This window comes from Balaenoptera ricei, chromosome 8 (assembly GCF_028023285.1).
Source record: "Balaenoptera ricei isolate mBalRic1 chromosome 8, mBalRic1.hap2, whole genome shotgun sequence".
In the NCBI taxonomy this organism is placed as follows: Eukaryota; Metazoa; Chordata; class Mammalia; order Artiodactyla; family Balaenopteridae; genus Balaenoptera; species Balaenoptera ricei.
In genome coordinates this window covers 98,255,481-98,277,196 of record NC_082646.1, presented here as the reverse complement: position 1 = coordinate 98,277,196, position 21,716 = coordinate 98,255,481, and the positions used below count along the sequence as shown (strand labels likewise).

The 21,716-nt window shown below is 55.0% G+C and overlaps 1 protein-coding gene across 4 annotated transcripts in view; it reads right to left on the bottom strand.

Annotated features, from left to right (window-relative positions):
* Positions 1-745: 745 nt before the first annotated feature.
* TSPAN18 (tetraspanin 18) overlaps positions 746-21,716 on the bottom strand; it is a 182,163-nt gene continuing 161,192 nt past the window's right edge. For all 4 annotated transcript variants that reach the window (XM_059931432.1, XM_059931433.1, XM_059931435.1 and 1 more), the window contains 6 exons: positions 19,373-19,567; positions 13,568-13,642; positions 12,465-12,563; positions 11,736-11,918; positions 3,875-3,958; positions 746-1,798 (listed from right to left, as the gene is read on the bottom strand). In XM_059931432.1, coding sequence (XP_059787415.1) covers positions 1,751-1,798; positions 3,875-3,958; positions 11,736-11,918; positions 12,465-12,563; positions 13,568-13,642; positions 19,373-19,567 — 684 coding nt within the window. In that variant the 3' untranslated portion in view covers positions 746-1,750. The remainder of the gene's footprint in view (positions 1,799-3,874; positions 3,959-11,735; positions 11,919-12,464; positions 12,564-13,567; positions 13,643-19,372; positions 19,568-21,716) is intronic.

Sequence of the window (21,716 nt, the reverse complement as noted above, 5' to 3'; positions counted from 1 at the left end):
GGCACAGGGCCTTTGAGATAGAATGGGCTCTTCCCAGACCCTGAAGAGGGACAATGAAAAGAGGAGAGCGGGCACCATACTGTCCCTTCCACACCCATCCCTCAACAAGCTGGAGTTACTTGGCAGACGTCACTAATCAAGATTACACTGTCCTCCCCCATTGAGTCCAGACCAAGCCTCAGATTCTCCGCACAGCCTCTGGCAGCCGCTCCTGATTGATCAGGGTCGAGGCACCTTGCAATACAGTTGCTAACACTGGTCTAGAATTTGAGACCTGCATATGAGGGGCTGATTTGTGGGTGCTGTGTGGGTGTGAGTCTGTGGGGAAACCTCTCCCTGCCAGATCCTGGAGGAAACACTCAGAAATGTGCTATGGACAGCGAAGGGACAGGAAAACCGTGTCACAGCAGAAATGATGAGGTGCCCTGGGGCACCTCTTTAGCCTGGAAATAACGGGGCTCGGGGGGACAATGTGTGGCCTTAACGCTTTGGGAAGGAGAGAGAGCAAGTGGGATGCCATGGACAGAACCACAGAAAAACAGAAACCTCTTCCGTGTATTGAGCTGATGCTAAAGTCAGAGCAGTCCAAAGAGAAGCCTGTCTTGGGAGGTAGTAAGCTCCCCGTCCTTGGAGGTGTGCAAGAAGGTGGAGAAGTCTTGGCAGGGATCTTTTGGAAGACATCCGAGTGGCAGTTCTGAGTGAGGAGAGGAGAAGCAGATGATCTTGGGGGTTCCTTCCAGCCCTGGGGGCCAGGGAGTTGGTGGAGTTGGTGGAGGAAAGGTGGGCAGTGTAGAAAAGGGGCTGTGGTGTGTGTGCATGTGTGTGTTCCTGGGACTTAGAGAAAGTGTGGGGAGGTGGCAGGGAGAGCAGGGAGGGCAGAGTCCAGGATTTTCTTAGCTGTGGAGCCGGGAAGAGGCAATTCCTGGCCAGCTTGCCCGCTCTCTTCTGGGGAAACCAGGATGCAGAGGCCAGGGAGGGGTGTGAGCAGTAGGTCTGCTGGGACCAACAGAGCCTTGGAAGGAGTGACAGGCAGCCTGGGGATGGCGGCGTTCTTGTCCAGAACTGTCACGCATGTGCTGTGTGACTGTGGATGAGAAACTGCTCCTCTCTGGGCTTTCCAGATTATTTGCTCCAACAGATGGGGAAGCACGGACCCTACCGGCTGGGCCATCCTTGGATCCAGCATCTGCAGCCCACTCTTGGCCCCGGCCTGAGGCAGGGACAACTCCATCCTCGGAGGACCAGGGACTCCAAGTAGGTTCCGAGTCCTCAAGGACATGGTGACCAGGTCTCCTCAGGGCCCCTGGGCTTTGCCAACCTTTCTCCACAATTTTCTTTTGTCTCCTTCTTGCCTAAATCCTTATTACTTCCTTGGCACCAGATCCTGAAGCTGTGAGTTGAGGGCCCAGGTCCCGGGCTGCCAGATCTGGCTGCACCAAGGAGGGGGCCTGGCCCTGGTGTTGCTTTGGTCTCTAGTGCAGTCTGCATCCTGGGTTCAGGTGCCCGGGCCCCTGCGGAGAACCCCATGGCGCCCATTCCGGAGTCCAGACGGGCTACATCAGTCCATATTTTTGCCTTCATTTTGTTTTGTTAAAAAAATAGCTATTTTCCTCTGCCCCATTTCCTGGCCACTCATCATGGCCTCACCTCCTCCCCCAGGGCCAAGAGGGCAGGGGTGAGGGGGAGGGGAGGGCATTGGGTGCTGGGCAGTGGTGGGTGGGGTGAGTCTTCAATCTTCAGGCCACACCCTCTACTGGATGCCCCGGAAGAGGCACATGGCAAAGATCATGGCAAAAAGCTGCAAAGAAAGTAGGAGTTTGCTTGTCAGGCTGGGCTCACAGCCCTCCAGGGGGGCTGTCCCTCCCCAACGCGAAGGGGCTGTCTGCTCTGGGACAGGAAGGGGGCTCACCCATCACTCTTAGCACACTCCTGCTGCTGGCACTCCTGACACTGCCCTGGGGGCAAGCCCCTCTTGCCAGTCACTGGTCCCCTTCATGCCGTGTAGTCATGAAAAGAAGTGGGCTTTGGACATGGGTTCAAATCCGGCTCCCTTATTTGCCAGCAGCAAACTTGGGCCAATACTCAGTTCCCTTCTCTGGGCCTGAGTATGTATCAAGAGCCTACCACGTGCCGGGCACGGTTCTAAGTGCTGTCTCAGAAACATTTTCACAGACCAGGAAGTGAGGCGCAGGGAGGTCAGGTAACCCACCTAAGATCACACAGCTACAAATGGAGGATCCAGGATTGGAGTCTAGGTATTCTGACTCCAGAGACCATGCTCATAGCCCCTGCACTCGCCTCCTTCCAGCTCACAGGAAGGAGGTGAGATTGAAGTCTAAGGCAATTAACGATGTAATGAGGCCTGTTATATAGTAGATGCTTAATTAGAAGTTACCAGGATTGTTACTAATAGGCAAGGAAGATGCAGCCCTTCTCCAAACTAGGAGCACAGTCACTGAACACCTGTCTAAGGGCCCTGGGGTAGTGGGGTGTGCAGAGACCCTGACTCAGAGATGCCCATTTCTTTGGACTGGCTGATGCCCCCGTGCCAGCGCTCTTGCAAGTAGCGCAAGGCGCAGTCCCCAGACCACAGGCTCATGGCCGAACCTCCAGGAGGGACAGTGGGGTGGAGGAGGCAAGGCATACGGTGAAGGTCCCCGAATCAGAGCAGGGTTCTGCCTGGCACAGAGGCCACAGCTGGGCTTATGGGCTGGGTGTGAGGGCAGCAGGTCAGGAACACAGGCATTGCTTAGCGAGCCCCCATTACACGCCAGGCACGTAGTCCCCAGCACCTGTAAGCCCCACCGTGCCCTAGGAGCAGGCTTTTAGCACCATGTTGCAGATAAGGAAACTGTGGCTCGGGCATCCTGTGCGTGGGGAGAGGCAGAGCTGGAAGTTGAACTCTAGAAGCCCATGTTCTTCCTGCAGGGGACCCACGCCTGCGTTTTCCCAGGGGGCCTGGTACTGATTTGTGTTTCTTGTTCATTGTTTCCTCCTAGGAGAGGACTTGTTCACCTAGAACAGCGTTGGCATACAGTAGGGGCTCACTCTTTGCTTGACGAATGAATGAATGAATGACCCCTCCCTCTCCCCATCCTCAATAGTCTCCACAAAACTGCCCTAAGCAGGGCTGTAGGACACAGTAAGAAGCTAAGCAAGGCCATGTTTATGGTGCCAGGTGGGAGGGGGAACGCTGAGGATAGGGCGGCCTGATTTCATTTCCTGGCTGGCCGAAGACTGACGGCCCCTTTCTTGAGATGGGCGGGCCTGGGCAAAGCCCTCTGTCCAGCCTCCCAGGGCAGCGGGTTTGAGATCCGGGAGAGGGTGGTAGAAGGAAGGGAAGGGGCAGCTCCGCCCTTTGGCCAAAGCGCCACCTAGTGGTGGCTTCAAGAGTCCGCGGCTACCTTCCGTTTGAGGGGGCTCAGGTCCCTTCTGTCTTCACCTCTGGGGCTCAACGCGCGCTTGTGAGGTTCACAAGGCCCCGCAGGCCCTGAACACCCCACAGAGAATGGGCCTGATCTAGAAGCCCAGGCTGTAGCCCCTCCCTCAAATCAGCTGCGTTGATCCTCCAGTCAAGAGTTCACTCTGGACCGTGGGTAGGGGTGAGGGCAGTGACTCTCAGGGCCTGTCCATCCCCACTGCCCGCAGACTTGCTCAGATGTGTCCAGAGTCCCAGGATGACTCGCAGGCAGCAGACAGACACGGCTGGGCTTACCTGCGCATCGTCCCTGCAGTGGGGACCCACTGGGTCCTGGGTTAAGGGCCTGGAGACGGAGGCAGGCTGGGGGTGCAGGCCATGGGGGATCTGCCTGAGACCCTGTGTAGGTGTCTGCCTTGCTTCTGAGGAGCCACAGAAGCGGGGGCCTTTACTTACCTCGATGGCCAGCACCCCTATGGCGAGGGCTCCGGCCAGGTAGACGTAAGTTTCGAAGGCGTTGAGGATCACCGTGTAACAGCCCTGGGAGGGAAGGACCAGAGGTAAAGCCATAGCCAGGAAGGAGGGACAGAGGTCAAGGGCCAGCCTCAGGACTGGGGTGTGAAGCCTGGGAACTGGCATGTGGCCCCAAAGCTCAGGCAGCAGCAGGCCTACCCTGTCACACCGCTGCTGGGACAGTTTGGTGGGGAGGAGCGGGGGAGGCAGGAGGCCCATAAGCTCAGCCACTCAGCAGCAATACACCAAAGACCCTCCTGGCCCTCCAGCCCCTCAGGCGGGGCTGAAAACTGCCAGCCTGATTGCTACCTAATCAGCCACAGACCCTTTCTTCTTTTTTGATTGGAATATTGGGAAATTTCCAATAAATATCTGGGCTCCTTGCTTCTCTCATAAAATCAGAAGATCCAGCGAGGTAAGCCATCATTTCTACGTGGCAGTACCTGGGGACAGGTGTTCCCTGGGGAACCAACATCCCCTGTTTTCCCACACCCACCCTCTCTACTCCTTCCCATTACCAGCCTGGCAGCTGGATTTTGGTTTGCAGCCTCTGCCCTAAGGAAACACAGCCCATTCTTCAAGACCCAGCACATACCTCACCTCCTCCAGGCAGCCTTCCAGGACCAGCCCAGCTCTCACAGGGCCCCTTCTAAATGGATTGAATTCCTGTGCTATTACTGCTTTCTCAAGCAGTCCTCAGGATATACAGACAGATAGAGATGGACCCAGTAAGAGAGAAAGAGAAAGAGAGGGATAGCATGCGAGCAAAACCAGAAGCTGCCAGCACGTGACCTTAGCCCCATCCGACCCTGGGTGCCGCACGTCTTGGTCATCTTCATGTCCATGCTCCTTCCCCCAGCACCATGCTGACCAGAGACTGATGCATGGTAGTTGCCTTGAATGAAATGTATTTTTAAAAGGGGAAAATTTTCTTTCTATTATGAGAACCTGCATATTCTTTGGGCCCAGCCAGAGGAACTGCAAAGGGAAGAGCCCCCAGGTGGGTGTGAGGATCATGCCTGGTCCCTGTTGGGTGACTCTGGCTGTTTCTGAGCTCTGTTAAGACTCTTGGGTGATTCTTAGGTGATTCTTGGGTGTTCACGCCCATTGTCAATCACCCAGAAGCCCCGCCTCATTGGTCGGAAGTAGAAATGACGTGCCATGAGGCTGAGCCCGGGCAGGTGGACAGCAGGACGTGATCTGGGCAGAGTGGCCAGGCGGATGGCATGAGACCCTCCTGCTGGAGGCTGGGCAGGGAAGGCTCCCACAGGCCCCGCTTTGAGCACCCAGCAGCAAATAGAATGTACCCAGGTAAACAGACCCCTCCAGCACGATGACCTGGATCCACAGTGCTCTTGGGGCTGATAGTGTGTCAGAATCATCTGGGAGGTTGTTAATGCAGATGCCAAGGCCTCACCCCCATGACTCTGGATCAGGGGATCTGGTGTGGAGCCCAGGAACCTACGTCGTGAGCAGATGCCCCAGGTGATTTCTAATGCCTTTGCCATGGCCGGGCTTTGAGACACCACAGTCCCAGCAAGGACAACAAGGGAAGAAGGTCTTAGCTGAGCTCGGGCCTTGTCTCAGCAGTGCCACTGGGAGCCCAGCTAAGGGCTGTGTGATCGGAGCCCTAAGGGCGCCCTCCCACAGGCCAGCTGGTCAGGAACCCAGAGTGGCTGGAGGCAACTTCAGAGCTGGCAGGGAAGCCCCATCCGCCTGGCCAGACCAGGGCCATCCTGGATCCGCCTGCAGACCCGTGTCAGGGCAGAACTCAAACTGCCAACCCCCTTGGTCTGGTTAGCTCTTTTTAAAGCATCAGAACCCCAACATGTAGAGCAATGGCAGCAGAAAGCTGGCCCACTCTGGAGGGAAGGGAAGGGAGACAGGGAGGAGCCTGGGAGGGAGGCTTCTGGCCCCCCGTCATCCCCTCTGGCTGCCACCTGCCTCCCGGGGCCAAAGACAGCACCCACTGCTCCACACCACCCCTCTACCCCGACACTGGCTTTGTCGTGCAGTTTGGGGGCCTTCCAGACAAGAAACACCAATAACCCGGGGAGAAGTGGTGGTTACACCAGCCACTTGCTTACTGGGCGAACTGATAGGCATACCTCGTTTTATTGCATTTCATGGATATCGTGTTTTTCTAGAAATTGAAGGCTTGTGGCAACCCTGCGTTAAGCACGTCTGTTGGTGCCATTTTTCCAACAGCGTTTGCTCACTTCATGTCTCTGTGTCACATTTTGGTAATTCTTGCAGTATTTCAAACTTTTTCATTATTATTAGATGTGTTACAGGAATCTGTGATCAGTGATCTTTGACGTTACTATTACCTCTCGCTGATGGCTCAGGAGATGGTTAGCATTTTTTTTAGCAATAAAGCATTTTTAATTACGGTATGCACGCTGTCTTTTTAGACATAAGGCTATTGCACACTTAATAAAGTGTAGTGTAAACATAACTTTTATAGGCAGTGGGAAACCAAAACATTCGTGTCCCTCTCTTTATCATGGTGGTCTGGAATGGAACCCGCAGTATCTCTGAGGTGGTCCTGTACTTACTTTTTCTAGGCCTCACTTGCCCCATCCAGAAACTGGGGCTATGTAGGCTAACTACTTCATAGGATTGTGTGAGGATAAAATGAGATGCTCCAGACAAAGCACGTTGAACAGTGTTGGCAGGGAGCCAGCCCTCGGTCCCGTTAGGACCATGCTCTCTCTCTCTCTGCCCCTGGGTGGCAGGAAGTATCTGAGTGCAGAGTTGGGTGTGTGGGTTTACACTCTATGGCCCTGGGGATCCGTGCACGAGACACACACACACACACACATACACACACCCTGGGGATCCGTGCACGAGACACACATACACACACACACACACACACACGCCCTGGGGATCCGTGCACGAGACACACATACACACACACACACAGGCCCTGGGGATCCGTGCATGAGACACACATACACACACACACATACACACACATACACACACACACAGGCCCTGGGGATCCATGCACCACACACACACACACACACACACACACACACACCCTGGGGATCCGTGCACGAGACACACATACACACACACACACACACGTGCCCTGGGGATCCGTGCACGAGACACACATACACACACACACACACACACGCCCTGGGGATCCGTGCACGAGACATACACACACACACACACACACACACACACACACACACACCTATACTACAAGGGGCAGGAGGAGCAGTAAATCCCTTCCTGAACTTGAAGTTGATTTTATGTGCCTCACCCGGGCCGGTGGGTGGGAGTTGTCCCCAGAGGGAAGACGTCCCTGCGCCCCTCATCTGCTGTGGATGAGGTACTTGGGGCCTTAACTGCTCATCTGCCCTCTGTTGAGCTGTGGCACCAAAGACCCTTTGGGTCCCCGGGCTGAATCGAGCAGACCAGTTGGCTGATGGAGGCCCTGGTACTGAGACGCCCTCGGAGGGAGCAGGGAGGGCAGGGGGTGAACGGAAGATGCCGCCAACACTTAGCGAGTGTCCGCCCTGGCCAGAACTCTGCTGTGGCCTCATGTGCTTGTTAGGACTTAGTCCCCATTCCAGCCCCTCGGGGAAGAGGAAAGGAGGGAGGGAGCAGCTGACTACTTGCTCAAGGTCACACCCAAGGAGGCAGGGAAGCGTATTTACACTGAGGGAAGTCCAAGCTCCCAGGAGCTGCACCAGGAAGCCTCGGTTCTCGCTCACCCAGGCGGGGTCCCTGGCTCAGGGCCCGGAGCTGCCTACAGTCCGGGGTATCACCTCTTCCTCACCCTCAGGATGGATGCCCACCCCTTATCCTGACCCTGCCCAGCGAGACGCTGCAGGGGACCATCTCTCCCCAGGCTGCCACCACAGACTGCGAGTCCCCTAGCTGTGCCGCTGTCGCCAGCACCCATCCTCCGTCTCTGCAGAGAGAGAACATCCCCCCACCCCTGGCTCCCGACCAGTCGCCCCCCCCCCCCAACCTAATCTGACAGAAGGCAGCTAGGCCGGAGGTGCCAGCACAAAGGCCACCCACATTTATACGTCCAGCATGGACCTTCCCCCAAGCCCTCTAAGTCCAACTGTCCACTGGCTACCACTGCTTGGAGGTCCCAAAGGCACCTCGCACTCAGCTTGCCTCAGACCAGATCTGAGATCTTCCCCCAAACCAGGACCTATGGACTCACCCTCATCACCGCCTCATCCTGCCTTCCCCAAAGTCGGCCTACCACCATTTTACCTCCTGATTCATTTCTCAGATCCATACACCTCTCAGCGTCTGCACTGCCACCATCCTGGTCTAACCCATCACTGTTTCTCACTGGGACCAGTATAAAAATCCATCCTGTTCACTCAGGTCCATCTCTAACCCCTGGCCACTGAGCAGCCAGAGGGCCAACATGGCCACAACCCCACGTAGAACTCGACATGGGCTTCTTTGCTTTTCTAGCATCTTTGCCATGGGCCCGTCAGCACTGCATGGTCTGGTCCTGCTGAAACCCTCACTTTGAGCTAGTCTTGCCTTATTCACTGTGCTCCAGCCATACTGGCCTTCTCTTGGTCCCTGGAACACACCATGCTCCCTCCTACCCCAGGGCCTTTGAACAGGCTGCTCTCACTCTCTGGCTGGAGTGTTTTTCCCTCGTCAGGAGGATGAGAGTGTAGTACTTTATGTCTAGGAGAGACACAGCAGCACCCATAGTCACAACCCACCAGGAAGCGGGTGGGGAGCACTGAGGATAAAGCAGAGAAACAGCGATGCTGTGGGGAGAGAACACTTAAGACCACCCTGACAAGTGGGAAAAATGGATGCTTTCCTCTTGGTGGTCACCATACTGGCCTGGAGTCAAGGTCTAGCAAGATCACCATCTCCTGGTACACTCCCTGATATTTTTTTTCCAGCAGGGGAATACATTCTTGACTTGCCTGGGTGACTATCTTGACCCAGGGAAGGCTGAGGAATGAGCAGGAGAAGCTGCCATGGTGGATTCAACTCATACCAATGGAGGAGTCCGGATATTCATCATGGATCACCTTTGGGGATTTCCTTATTTCTCTTCATTGGCACTCAGTGATAAACAGGGCTGGTGGACTAACTCTACACCCATAGATGAGTGCACTCTGCCTTAGCTCCTGACAGCCATATGACTGAGTCCTGGCCAGTGAGACCGAAGCAGAAGTCTGATGGGGGTTTCTGGGAAAGAAGCTGGTGCCACCTTCTTCCTGTCTTCAACATGGGTGGGATGTCTGGAGCCATGGCAGCCATTTTGCCACCATGAAGTACTAAGCACAAAGAAAGGCCACAAGGATCACAGAGACTAGGCCTTGATTGACATGATGGAGCCACTGATAAATATGAGAAGCCACTGTCTTCCAGAATTCTTGCCATTTGCTTCAACCCTTTTAGTTTAGATTTTCAGTTACTTGGAATCAAACATGTTGTTCACTGACTCAAAACTGTGATGAGGATGTGAGGCAAATTCAGAAATGCATCCTGGGCTTCAGGGAAGTGGGCTTTGGAGAAAAATCAAATAGAAATAGTCCCTCAGCAGAGGCTTTTAAAAGGGAAGAATGCTCAGGAGGGATGCTAGTGTCTCAGAAAAGGAATCCCAGAAGTCAATCTCTGGTAATCCTCATGAGAAACAGGGGAAGAGTCATCGTAAAGAACTAATGTAGCCGCACAGGGACCTCTCTGATGAACTTCAATTTCAAAGCCACACCCAGGAGATGGAAGGAGGCATCATAATGGCGGATGAATCCAGAAATGGGAAGCCTGTCAGGATGAAGCCCTAAAAGAACAGGGCCCATGGGAAGCCTCCCTGAACAATTCACAAGGGGCCTTAGGATAGAAGCTTGGCTGTGGGCAGCAGGCAGTCCTAATGGTAGAAGTTTGTTTGTCTTTATCAACCCCCAAGCTGTGCTGGCTGCTCTGCTCCATGGAGTTGTCAGTGGCCCAGGCGCCCTGATGCTCTGACTTTCTAGGGGGCCACCCTCCTCTGCAAGGTTTGAGACGGCTGTCACCATGGCTGTCACCGAGATGGCTGTCACCACCAGCCAGGGGTTGGGGGGGGAGGAGGGGCAGGCACAGTGCTTCCTCTTAAGGACACGACTCCATTGCACAAATCACCTCTGCTCACCTCCCTTCAGCTAGAACTGGGTCATATGGCTTAGCTGCAAGGGAGGCTGGAAAGGGGGGCTTTACCTGGTGGTCACGGGGTCTCTAAACCTCCTCTTTCCAAGGAGGAAGCATGAACCGAGCATGGGGGCAGCCAGCAGTCTCTGCCACTGTGTCGGGAATCTGAGGTCCGGAGAGTGTGTCTTGGCCAAGGTGACACAGCTGCTAACAGCCCAGGTCTGCCTGACGTCACAGCCTGAAACATCCCCCCAAGCCCTGCAGCTTCTCCTCACGGCTGAGACCTAACTCCTGGGGCACTGCCCCTGCCCCCAGCTCATAGCAGCCTGATTCCAGGACCTTTGTTTCTTTATTTAGGTCTCTTTCCCCCAGTGCAGGGAGGCAGGACCATAAGGGGTAGAGGAATGTGGCTTTGGGGCCTGATGAGTCCTTGGACATGACATGAGCAGGTGCAGGGGATGAGGGTGCTGAGTTCATGAGGCAAAGCTGAGGCTGGAAAGAGTCTCATCAGACAGTCAGGGTCAGGCCGCAGCCCAACTCCCATCCCCCACCCACCCCCCGGGACTCTAAGAGGCCTGACTTGAGCCTTGCCCCCATCCCACCCCAGTCCCTTCTAGCCCATCATCTAGTTTTATTTTCTTTATAGTAAAATTATTATTTCGTGTGAAATTATGACTTGCTATGTGTTGGCTGCTTGCTTATCGTCTGCTTCCTCTAACCAGATTGTAAGCCCTGCAGGAGCAGGGGTCTTGTCTGCTGTCCCCTGCTGTGTCCCCTGCACCTGGCACTCTGCCATGAGAGCCTCATCAAAGGCCGAATCAAGTGAGGGGTGTGGGGCTCAGGTCACCCTCATTCTCCCCCCACTGCTCTGCCTAGCCTGGTCTCACACACACCCCTGAGGTGTATGGGGACTGGTCAGTGGGAAGGGGGATCAAGGTCAAGGGCACTGTCTGCCTCACGGAGGGGGCATAGCAGGGGCCCTTGCAGCCCCCAGAGGTGGCACCACAGGAAGGGAAAGGGCTTCTTCTGAGACTGAGATGAAGTCCTTGGGTTGTAAAAGAAGCCAAGAAGTCTAGGAGCTTCCCAGACCCTGGAGACTAAGGTCAGGGAAACCTTGCTCCCGTGGGATCTGGAGGTGCTCTCACATGGCAAAGGTGAGCTTCCCTCCAAATCAAATGCACAGCTGAGGAGGGGTCCCCACTGTGTAATTCTGTTTCTGGCTCCTGACACCTGCATTACCAGAAGCTCAGGGAGTGTTCTACCTGGAACACTGGAAAACTCCTAGTCACCCCTGAACCCCAGCCAAAAGGCCCACTCCTCAGTCAGTGCCTGATTGATTATTGATGTCTGTGAAGACACGTGAACAAGGCGGGCTCTGGAGGTCAGACACTGGCTGCACCGGGCATCAGGGCTCTGAATGCTCACAGCCATTGATGGATTGTCTGACATTCTCATCCTTTCCCCCTTTTGGTTGGATCTCAGGAGCATGCATCGAGCCTTCCTCAGCCCCCATTCAGGAGTCCCATATCACAGCCAACATTTCCATGGGATTCCCTGAGTGCCTTCAGGCCTTCAGAGCCCACACTGTCACCCACCCCGCTCTGGCCACCCAAGCCCCGATGGACAGGCTTCCCCTGCCTGGGGGAGCAGGGCCTGGTACCTGCTTGTTCAGGAACAGGTCCCTTCCCAGGAGGCATTCCTCCCTGCTCAGCAGGACCCCGTCCCGACTCTGGGGTTCTCTCCGGCAGCAGGCCTCCGGCACCTCGCCACTCTCCAAAGCCAGGAGTCGGAAAACTGATGCAAACTTAAAGTCTTCAGGCCCGTTGACCCCGCAGCAACCAAACTAGGAAGAGAGCAAAGAGAAGGGGGGATGGGAGCTGGACCCAGGTATGAGGGTGCAGAGACACACAGCCACTTCAAAGGCCACTGTGAAGCGGCGGGCCGGGGCGGAGTCAAGACCCAGGTGTGGGTTGGCTGCACCAGCTCCTCCTGTGCAACCGTGGGAAAGTCACTCAGCTTCTCTGAGCCTCCAGCGTCCTCATCTGTAAAGTGAGGGTGGTGGTAACCACTCCTACCTCACCGGCACTTAGCACTCAATAAATAGTTGCTATGATTACTATCATCGATGACCGTTACGATTGCTTGAGGACTCAAGACGGAGAGAGCAAACAGGCTTCCTCCTGAGTCTGGACTCTGATGGATGGGCAATGGCTGCCAGCATGCCGTGCGAATGAGGGTTCCGAGGCCCGGTCTGGGCTGGGTGGAGCAGTGCCTGATTGATCACCGATGTCTCTGCAGACACGTGAACAAGGCGGGCTCTGGAGGCCAGACACTGGCTGCACCGGGCATCAGGTCTCGGAATGCGCACAGCATCCCCGGGGCCACTCACCGTGATCATGACGGAGTTCCAGGTGGCAGAGAAGACGTCCGTGTCGTTGTTGCCCTGGTAGTGCTTGGTGAGCTCCTTGGTGAAGAATTCGCGGGTGAGCTGGAGGCAAAGGGAGGGGGCAGGCTGAGATCTACAGCAGCTTGACAGGGCTCCCCTCCCTGGCCTCTCCAGCGATCTGCTCCGGGGGAGGGAGGGGGAGGGAGGGGGAAGGAGGGGGAGGGAGGGGAGGGAGGAGGAGGGAGGGGGAGGGAGGGGGAAGGCCTCAGGGTCCTGGTACCAGTGATCCTCCTCCTAGGCAGCTAACCTGGGGCAGGCCCTCACCTCCAACCCCAGGACCTGCGGCCTCCCTGCATCGTCAGATCCCCGATGTGAAAATGCAGTCTACCCACACGGGCCTCAGCAAGCCTGAGGCCAGGGCCACCTGGGAACCTCCACCGGCCCTGCAGCTCCTCCCAGAGGGAGGGTTGGTCCACAAGGGGGCGCTCGCCCCTCATGCCACACACACACACCCCCCCACTCCCCGCCCTGAGCTGTTCTTCAGACAGAGCCAAGTGGATGCACTGCGTCCCAGGACCTGAAGAAGCCACCGTGTGAGAGGTATGACCCTGCTCCCTGCTGCAGGGAAGGGCGGGGACCTGAGTGGTTGGAGCCTCTGTGATAAGATGGTCTATGGGGGCAAGTTGCCCAAATTTCATACTTGCCAGGGCTTTATCCAAGAAGGCTCTGTCCTGTTCTCCTGCATGGCACACATTCTGTGCTGGGGGGACAGCCTCTTTGACTATCCTCAGACTGTCAGATGACTACTGCTGGGCCACAGCTGGGCAAGGTGTGGAATAGAAGATTCTAGAACCAGGTGTGGGGTAGCACCAGATGCTTGGGAAGAGCAGAGAGCCTTAAGGGCCCTCTGACTCTGACCTTCTGGAAAAGCCCTTGCAGGGAGAGGCTCACGGGGGTCTCTCTTTGGGCTGTGGGGCCTTGCTGGGCCGGTGGGTTGTGATTTGGGCTGGAACTACTGGATGAGAGGGCACTGACTCTGTGAGACCCTCTGGGGAGGGAGGGGCTGGCCATGAATGGGGCCGGAGCACACGGGGCCCAGTACGTACGTTTTCCCTGAAGATGAAGGCCAAGATGGCCGCCGAGAGCTCCGCCAAGAAGATGGTCAGGATGAACAGGAAGAACTGCAGAGAGAAGGGGGCAGGCGCGTGAGCCCCGAGGGCGGGTGGGAAGGCGACAGGTGACCGCTTGCCGAGGCGCCCTTCCATCTGTCACACAACTGATGCAACGTACTGATTCTGAAAGACTGAGGAACTTAACTGCCATAAGCCAGACATTTTCCATAATAAACACACCAACAACCCATCTTTGGAGCCAACAGGGTTGTCTCTCTCCTGGATCCTGTCTCTTCCGGTCAGAAGGTTTCTGTCACTTTATCCTCATCCCAGGAAGACCCCAGTCATATATCTTCCCTGACTTTTCAGTGCTAACAGCAGCTGCCCCATAGAGGTCCCGAGGTTTCTCCAAACTCCTTGGTCTGAGGACTGCTTTCAGGGAGAGCTTAGGATGGAGAGTGAGATGATCTGTCCAGGATGCAGACATGAAACATCTCCTAGACCTGCCAAAGGCTTTGTTTTGTTTTTTTCAATGTCCAAACCCAAGGAGAGCCCCTGGCTTAAACAGATCAGCCAGCACAAGGCGTGCATTGTTCACTCCTTAGCCACAGGGGCGGGGGGCGGGGGGGAGGTCTCGCCAGGTTCAAGCCCATGGTCTCTGGTCTCATAGAGGCTTGCTTGGCATCAGAACCCGACACCTGTCCCATGGTCTCTTTTCTGTTTAGCCCCCATTTCCACAGGGGAGGAAACAAGCCAGAGGAGGAGAATAACTTTCCCTTCCAAAGGTGTGCAGCTCAAAAATTTGAGACCAAATCCTGTCCTCTTAATCCAGCTCCATTCAGAGCACCACGCTACCCCTTCTCTCTCTCTGCTGAAGAGCACAGTTCAGGGCTGGCCTGGCAGTGGCTCTTCTGAACCCTGGGGCTCTGGTTCCAGCAGGTCAGGGGCAGCCTTGCTGTAGTCAGCTGTGTGGGGTGACCTTGGACAGAGGTTGGGAGGCAGAGCTCCCTAACCAGAAAGGAGAGTGCCAGAGGGACACCTGCATCCAGGGCAGGCTGCCCCTGGCCACGATGCCCATCCCATCCCCTTCCACGAGCTGGTCCTTGGGCTGAGAGGTATGTTCCCCGCCTCTGCAGCCTCTCATCCCTGTGACAGTGATGGAGGGCCCTGGCAGGGCTCCTGGCATCTCCATTTGGTTGGTGACAGACGGTCATCCGGTTCTCTTTCACATGGCCTCCACAGAGCCCCGCCCCGCCCTCTGCCCTCTCGGTGGAGTTGCTGGCAGTCCTCAGGCTGGCAAAGAGCGGCCTCAGAAATGGTTTCCACCCCAGCGACGCGACTGAGCTGTCTCTGCCTATCAACCTCGGCTTAGACAGTTATAAACTATGGATGAGACAGAACTCATGAACTCTGCGTGCCCATCACTCTGGGAGCCTGCGTGCGCTTTCCAGGGGACTTAGCACCGTGTCAGCGAGACGATGCAGGTGAAGCGCTGTGCACGAGGCTGGCATGATGTGAGCACGGCTCAGATGGTGGATCAGAACCAGGAGGAAGCATGGCCTTCCTGGAGACAAGGGCTGGCATGGGCGATCTCCGGAAAAATAACAACAGCTACAATCTATGCGGTGCTTAACACCTAAGCACTGTGGCTCTTACATGGGTGATTTCATTGAACCCTCTGGGCAGCCTGGAGTAGCAGCTGCTGTTATCGACAACACCTCTGTTTTACTGATGGGGAAACTAGAACCCTGAGAGGGTAGAACTTGACCAAGCTGGCCCAGATGGGATAAACACAGGAACTCTGATTCCAGAACACAGCCTCCTAACACCATGTTATCCTGGAACCCAGAAGAGCCTCCAAGTCTTAAGACTTTCAGGTGGCCTGCAGGGTCTCTTGTGGATTGACACCAATCCTTTTGCTTTCACATTTATCAAATGCTTATATGTGCCAGGAACAGAGTTAAGCAAGATGCACATTTTCTTACTGAACCCTGATCACAACACTATGGCTGGGAAGGAGGTATTATTATCTTTATTTTACATATGAGGAACCTGAAGTTCAGAGAGGTTAAGTAACTGACCCCAGGTCACACATCCAGGAAGTGGCAGAGCAGGGATTAGAACAAGGTTTTTCTGACTCCAAAGCGCATGTTCTTACCCACACCTCTGAGACTACCTCCTCTCTGTTCCTTCATTCTAGGGCTGTTTATTGAGCACTTAACGCTGTGCCAGGTACTGTGCTAGGTACTGGTAAACAAATACACCTAAGGCAGATGTGGTCCCCATCCTCATGGAGTTTCCATTGAGCCAAGGTTCATGATTCATGAAATGAAATTCATGAGATGAAAAACATAAGATTCATGAGATGAAATTAAAGAATGAACCTGGTAACTCATTGATGGGGAAAGCGGGCCTCCCCAGAGGAAGGGGGTCTGCAGATCTCCTGGCCATTGCTCCTGCCTGGAGCAGTCTCCCCAAGCATGGGGACTGAGGGGTGACATGAGTGTGTGAGTTTAAGTCACCTGAAGGAAAGTGCAGGGCTTTGGGGCCAACATCAGTAACAATGTCACTTCTGCTAACTTCTCCGGCATGAAATAATTTCCTCCTGCTTGACAGGGTTACTACCGGTTATTTGGAGGGGTTCCTCCTGGACCTGGCCACAGGGCTGATGCTTCCTGGGGCTTCCCCTAACCAGGGCCTTTCCCAGGGTTTGTTTGCCTTGAGTTAATCTGACCTCATCCCATTTGCCTAAGGACACATTTGCCAGTAATTCCTGAACATCAAATTTATCACACTTTGCTTAGGCTCAGAAAATTAATCAAGGGGTAAAAACTGCTATTTTGCCTACTAGTGAGCATTTCCAGACTTTTCTAACCCATCTGCCTACAGCATGTCAGCTTTTAGTTCTCATTTCTAATAATATTTACCAAATTTACACACTTCATGAACAATTCAGCTCATTTATCACTTTTAAATTACACTCATCTCTTTTTGCTGTTCTCTTCCAATTTAGCATGTCTTGGTTATAAAATATTTAAAAAATGTGAATCTTTCAAAAAATGGGTTAAAAACATTCCTTGAACTAGTTATATAGCTGAGCAGCTAGAAAAAGGGGATGCCACACAATCTCACCAATAGGCTGAAATTGTTCCATGGTACGTGAAAATGCTGTAAAATTGATCAACAGGAGTGTTTGGAAAACGTGTTTTTAGAAGAGTTGATCGTTAGCTGACATTAGACTCATTGTCCCCAGGGCTAAGGGTCACTGGGACCCCTTGGGGTTTAGCCTCAGAGCGAGGCAGAGGGGTGCCCAGCTAACTCCTATCCCCAGGCCTCCTCTCTCTGCAAGCCTTTAAAGCCACAGTTCCAGAGGTGACTAAAGTCACCCCCTCTTGGCTTCTCTCAAGATAAGTCTTCCCTCCTTCCCTGAAGGGCAAGGAGGTGGCTCAGACTTCTTAAAAGGATGCAGTGGCCGGGAGGGGTGAGACCTGGGGCCCCTCTTCAGCTGGAACCATCACACAGCTGAGTCCAGGTTGGAAGAGAAAGCGGTTCTTCCTATTTTTCATGAATCTTTCTGAAAACCTTCCAGAAGCTGTGGTGGCCCTAGAAACACGCTAGCATGCATACCACACACACATACAACACATGGGTACAGGCACACACATGGAGGCCCTGACATATTTTGCACATAATTTTGGTTGAGTCTTGGACCACTTGAGTCCATTCCAGGTTAGGAGGCTCTGGATCAGCCCTGGTCTGAGAGACAGCAGACCTGAGTCCAAGACTCCCCTGGCTTTGACCTGCACTATGACCTCAGGGTTGTGTGTGTTAGGGTTCTGAGAGAGAGAGGGGAGGGGAGGGGAAGGGGAGAGAGGGGAGGGGAGGAGAAGGGGGAAAGGAAGCAGGGGAAGTAAAGAAAGACAGAGGCAGGGAGAGGGGGCAGAGGCAGGCGGGGGAGGGGGGGTGGTCCAGGAGAAGGAGAAGGAAAGGCAGCAGGCACAGAAACCAAGAGATCAAGAGAAAGGCAGAGACAGAGAGACAGGAAGACAGAGGCAGAGAAAGAGCGAGAAAAGAAAGGGAGAAACAGACATAATGAGACTGAAGAGACAAAAGGGAGGAAGGAGGCAGAAGAGGGGATGGGAAGGGGTGACTTCAAGGTTCGGTGGGCACACCGGCCACAGCCGGGACTCAACTCTCTCTCAGGGGACTTGGAGCAAACCTCCTCCTGCCCCGGGGTCTCAGCCTTCTCCCCTAAGCACTGGGGAGAGCGATGTCTTGTCCAGCTGGCAGGCTCTGCGGGAGCCACTTAGCTGGAGAGGGCTTGCGAGGCCTCCAGCCTGCTCCTGGCCCAGAGCCCCAGCCCAGCTTCCTGTCTTGGCTTCAGGGATGAGCCCATTAACGTTGGATGAGCCCTGGGAGTGGGCAAGATGTAGGGTGGGCAGAGGAGGGATGTAGGAAGGGAGCTCTGGTGTGTCCTGGGACCCATACTCAGCTCCTTTCAAAGCCCCCAGCTCCCCAAGCCCGGACTTTTCCCTGCACCGTCGGACACTGTACAGAGCTCTCCACCAGGGGGCGCCCTCGGGTTTCTTTGTTTCTCTCCAGATGGAAAGCTTGCACTGCTGCCCAAGGCCAGAGGGACCCAGGGCGCCTGTGTCACACACATCACAGCTGATTTCACGTTCTCTCTGTGACACGAATGGGGAGTCTACAGTCTGCTCTAATCTGGGGAGGAGACATTTGTGCCAGATCTCTGCCTCCCAAAGCCACTGGTGCCGGCTCATAGGCAGGAGTGGACAGACGCCTTGCAAGCCCACGTCACTGACCAGCCCACGTCTCCCTATCACTTAACCCCCGACCCACCCAGCTGCTCACCCATGAGGAGCGTCTGCAAGCTGGCCCATCCACGCACACGCTTTTCTAAGCTGGGCCGTTTTTAACCTACCCTCCAGCAGGACTGCGCTCTACCTGGTTTTCCTAGCCCCGGGGGCACAGGACCTCGTAGGAGAGGAAGCCCCATCACCAAGGCCAGGGAAGTAAGCAGAGGCCCAAAGGGCCACAGCCCATGTGAACACAGAAGACCAGAGAAACAGGATATCCACCGCTTGTCTTGTTTGGCTCCAACCTATAGCTGAGCTGGTTCGCCCCTCACTTAACGAGAAGACACTAAAGCTCAGAGAGGTTAAGAAACTAGACCGGAGTCACATCATTAGTTACGAGACAGAGCAGAGTGCACACAAGCCCAGGCCTGCCCAGCTCATCCTCGTGGGCTCGCCTGCCTCTCACCGGCCTGTCCGCCAGGGAGGGGACGGCCACTCGGCCCCTGATGCATCTATAGCACCTAGTGAACTACGTGGCCTGTAATAGCGGGTCAAGGACTGTTTATTTAATGAATAAAGGCCTTTCAGAGGTCATATCATTTCTATTCTAGAAGTGGAAATGCGAAAGCCGAATGATTTATCTGATAGCTATCTTAGCTCTTTTACCACAGAGTTATATATTCGAGGTCTTATAAGCAAGTAGAAAGCATCACGAGTCAACGTTCTCAGCTGACCCTGCCTTGGAGAAGCCTGGCTGTCCAGAGCTGGAGGCCAAGGTCACTGTCCACCTGGGAGCGGCTCACCCACACGGCAGGCACGGGTCCAAGTGCAGATGCATATAGGAAAGGCTGGTGGTCCTCCCGCTCCTGGAGGACGGCCTACTTGGCTCAGACCTCAGTGTGAGTCCCCCGTAGTGTGGACGCAGGGCCCCCAACGCCCAGCCCGGGGCACCCATGGGTGGGGTGGAGGATGGGGTACTCACCAACAGCAGCAGACACTTGTTCTCCCGGACGGCCCCGCAGCAGCCCAGGAAGCCGAGCAGAAAAAGCAGGCCCCCCATGGCCAAGAGGATGTAGGCGCCCGTGATGAGCAGGGGGTTGGCGGCCACGATCTCCCGGAAGCCGGTGGGGTCCACCATGACCCAGATGCCGATGCCCAGCAGGCAGGCCCCACCCAGCTGCTCCCCGGGTCCAGTCAGGAGAGGGGAGAAGAAACAGGCAGACACGGAGGTTAGACACTCCACACACACACATGCCATTTCCCTGAGCGAGGCCCTGGGGCGGGGGCGCCGAGTGCCCGGTGGACGGGGCAGAAACTCCATTTGCTGCCAGAGTCAATGTCCTGGCAGTGTTTTCCTCTGCTCTGAATTCCCCTACTTACCCTGACCTGCGGTGTGTCACGCAACCTCCAGATCCAGTCTCTGACCCACGCCCCGCCTCGGGCTGCTGAGAACCATGTCCTGTAGAGTTTATCTGCCACTTTTATATTCTCCTTAAATTTTAGAGCTGCTGGGTGATGAGGTCATTCAGTCCAACCTTCTGATTCCACACTGAGCCCCAGAGGGGACCAACGAACTCACCGAAGGTCACACGGCAAGTTCATGGCAGAGCCAGGGCTGAACCCCAGGCCTCCCTGACTCCAGCCCCAAGGACCCTCACCAAATCCATGAACATGCTCTGACACCTATGCTGGGAAAACACAGACAAAAGCCATCCTCTTTGTCCTCAACAGGAGCTCTCAGGTGGGTTGGGGTCACCACTCTCACATCACATTCTTTTTATGTTTTTATCTCCATGGCCCTCGTCTCCATGCCTTACTTATCTTTGGAGAGAGGCAGCTTAGTTCAGAGAAAGGGCTGTGCCACTTATTAGCTGTGTAACCTTGGGTAAGTGGCTTAACCTCTCTGAACCTTGGCTTCCCCATGGTTAAAAGAAGATACTGTTTCCCACCTCCCAAGGTGGCCCCAAATAAGAAGAAAGGACAGAACGGACGTGAAGGTGCTTAGCAGGGTTCAATAAACATCCGTTCCATTGGTCTTGGGCACAGACCAGTATCGGAAACAGACCTGTTGCAGGAGAAACCATTTGGCATCATCAGATTTTAAAGGCTGAGAAGTGTTTGAAATCCCTGTGTCGTGGGAGGACCTGAGGAATGACAGAAAACTGCTGAGCTTTGGCTTGGCTGAGGGGTCTGTAAGCTGGGGGAAGAGCTGGATGGTCTGGGGCAAGAGGCGATATTTTCAGGTGTGGTGGTGGGAGGGGGGAGGCAGAGAGGCCTGAGGGACCCAGGGACAGCCAACGACGGAATCTACATTTTTGCCGTCTGCTGTGCGACGCCCTTCTCCTTGGTCTCCCCACAAACGTCCAGGGAAACCTCCTCATAGCTGTTGGATGTTTGGGGGTTTAATAATCGTGTGCTGAGTTCTGCTTCAAGGGCGGGGCTCAGGCATGAGCTGGGCGGCCCAGGATGACTCAGCCCCATTTCACCTAGGGACACTGGAGCCGCCGAGGGCCACCCAGCTTGGAAGTTGGGTCTAGAATTCAAGTCTGTGGGGCTCCCTGCTCTTCAGGATTAGGGGCAGGGGAGGGAATCCAGGAGAGTTGCTGAAATGTACAAAAAATAGATGGTGACAGACAGACCGACAGAGTCAGTCTTGACCAGAAGAGGCCTCTCTTTCCTAGTGACCCTGCCCTGGGGGACATTAGTAGATGTTTACTCATCGAGGTCTTGGCTGCACTAAGGTCAAAGGTTGAGGTGGGGTCACGCGATGAGCGTGGCTCCGCTCCTGGGAGAGGCCATGGGTCTGAGCAGAGCAGGTGGGCTGTGTTACAGGGCGCTGGGCTGGCCACCTGAGCCCCCAGGGCCTCTGTCCTTTCACGCATAGAATCCATAGGTTGGATGGGGATGGAGCCGACACATTCCAGGCACTTCCTAAACTAATCTTGCTTCATTTGCAAAAAACCTGTTGAGGGAGGAGATTAAAGGATGGAGATACTGAGGTTCAGAGGGGTGAAATGTGTTTCAGATCACATAGCTGGAGAGATGCAGAGCTGGGCTTTGAACCCAGGTCTCTTGGTCCCAGAGAGGTTTCAGATTTCATCAGGTGGCTCCGTCAGCTCCGCCCATCCAGCTCCGATGTCCGTAACTGCTGCCCTCTGATCACCCCCATCCTCCTTCCCCCTGCCAACTCCCTACCAGGGGCCAGATTTCAAGACAGTAGCCAGGACTAAGGCCCCTATCTTTTCTTTTCTAGAGTAGCTGAAGCATCATCCCAGGGGCTGTGCAAAACGTCTCTCCTGTGATGGTGGGCTCTAGGAGTGGGGTGG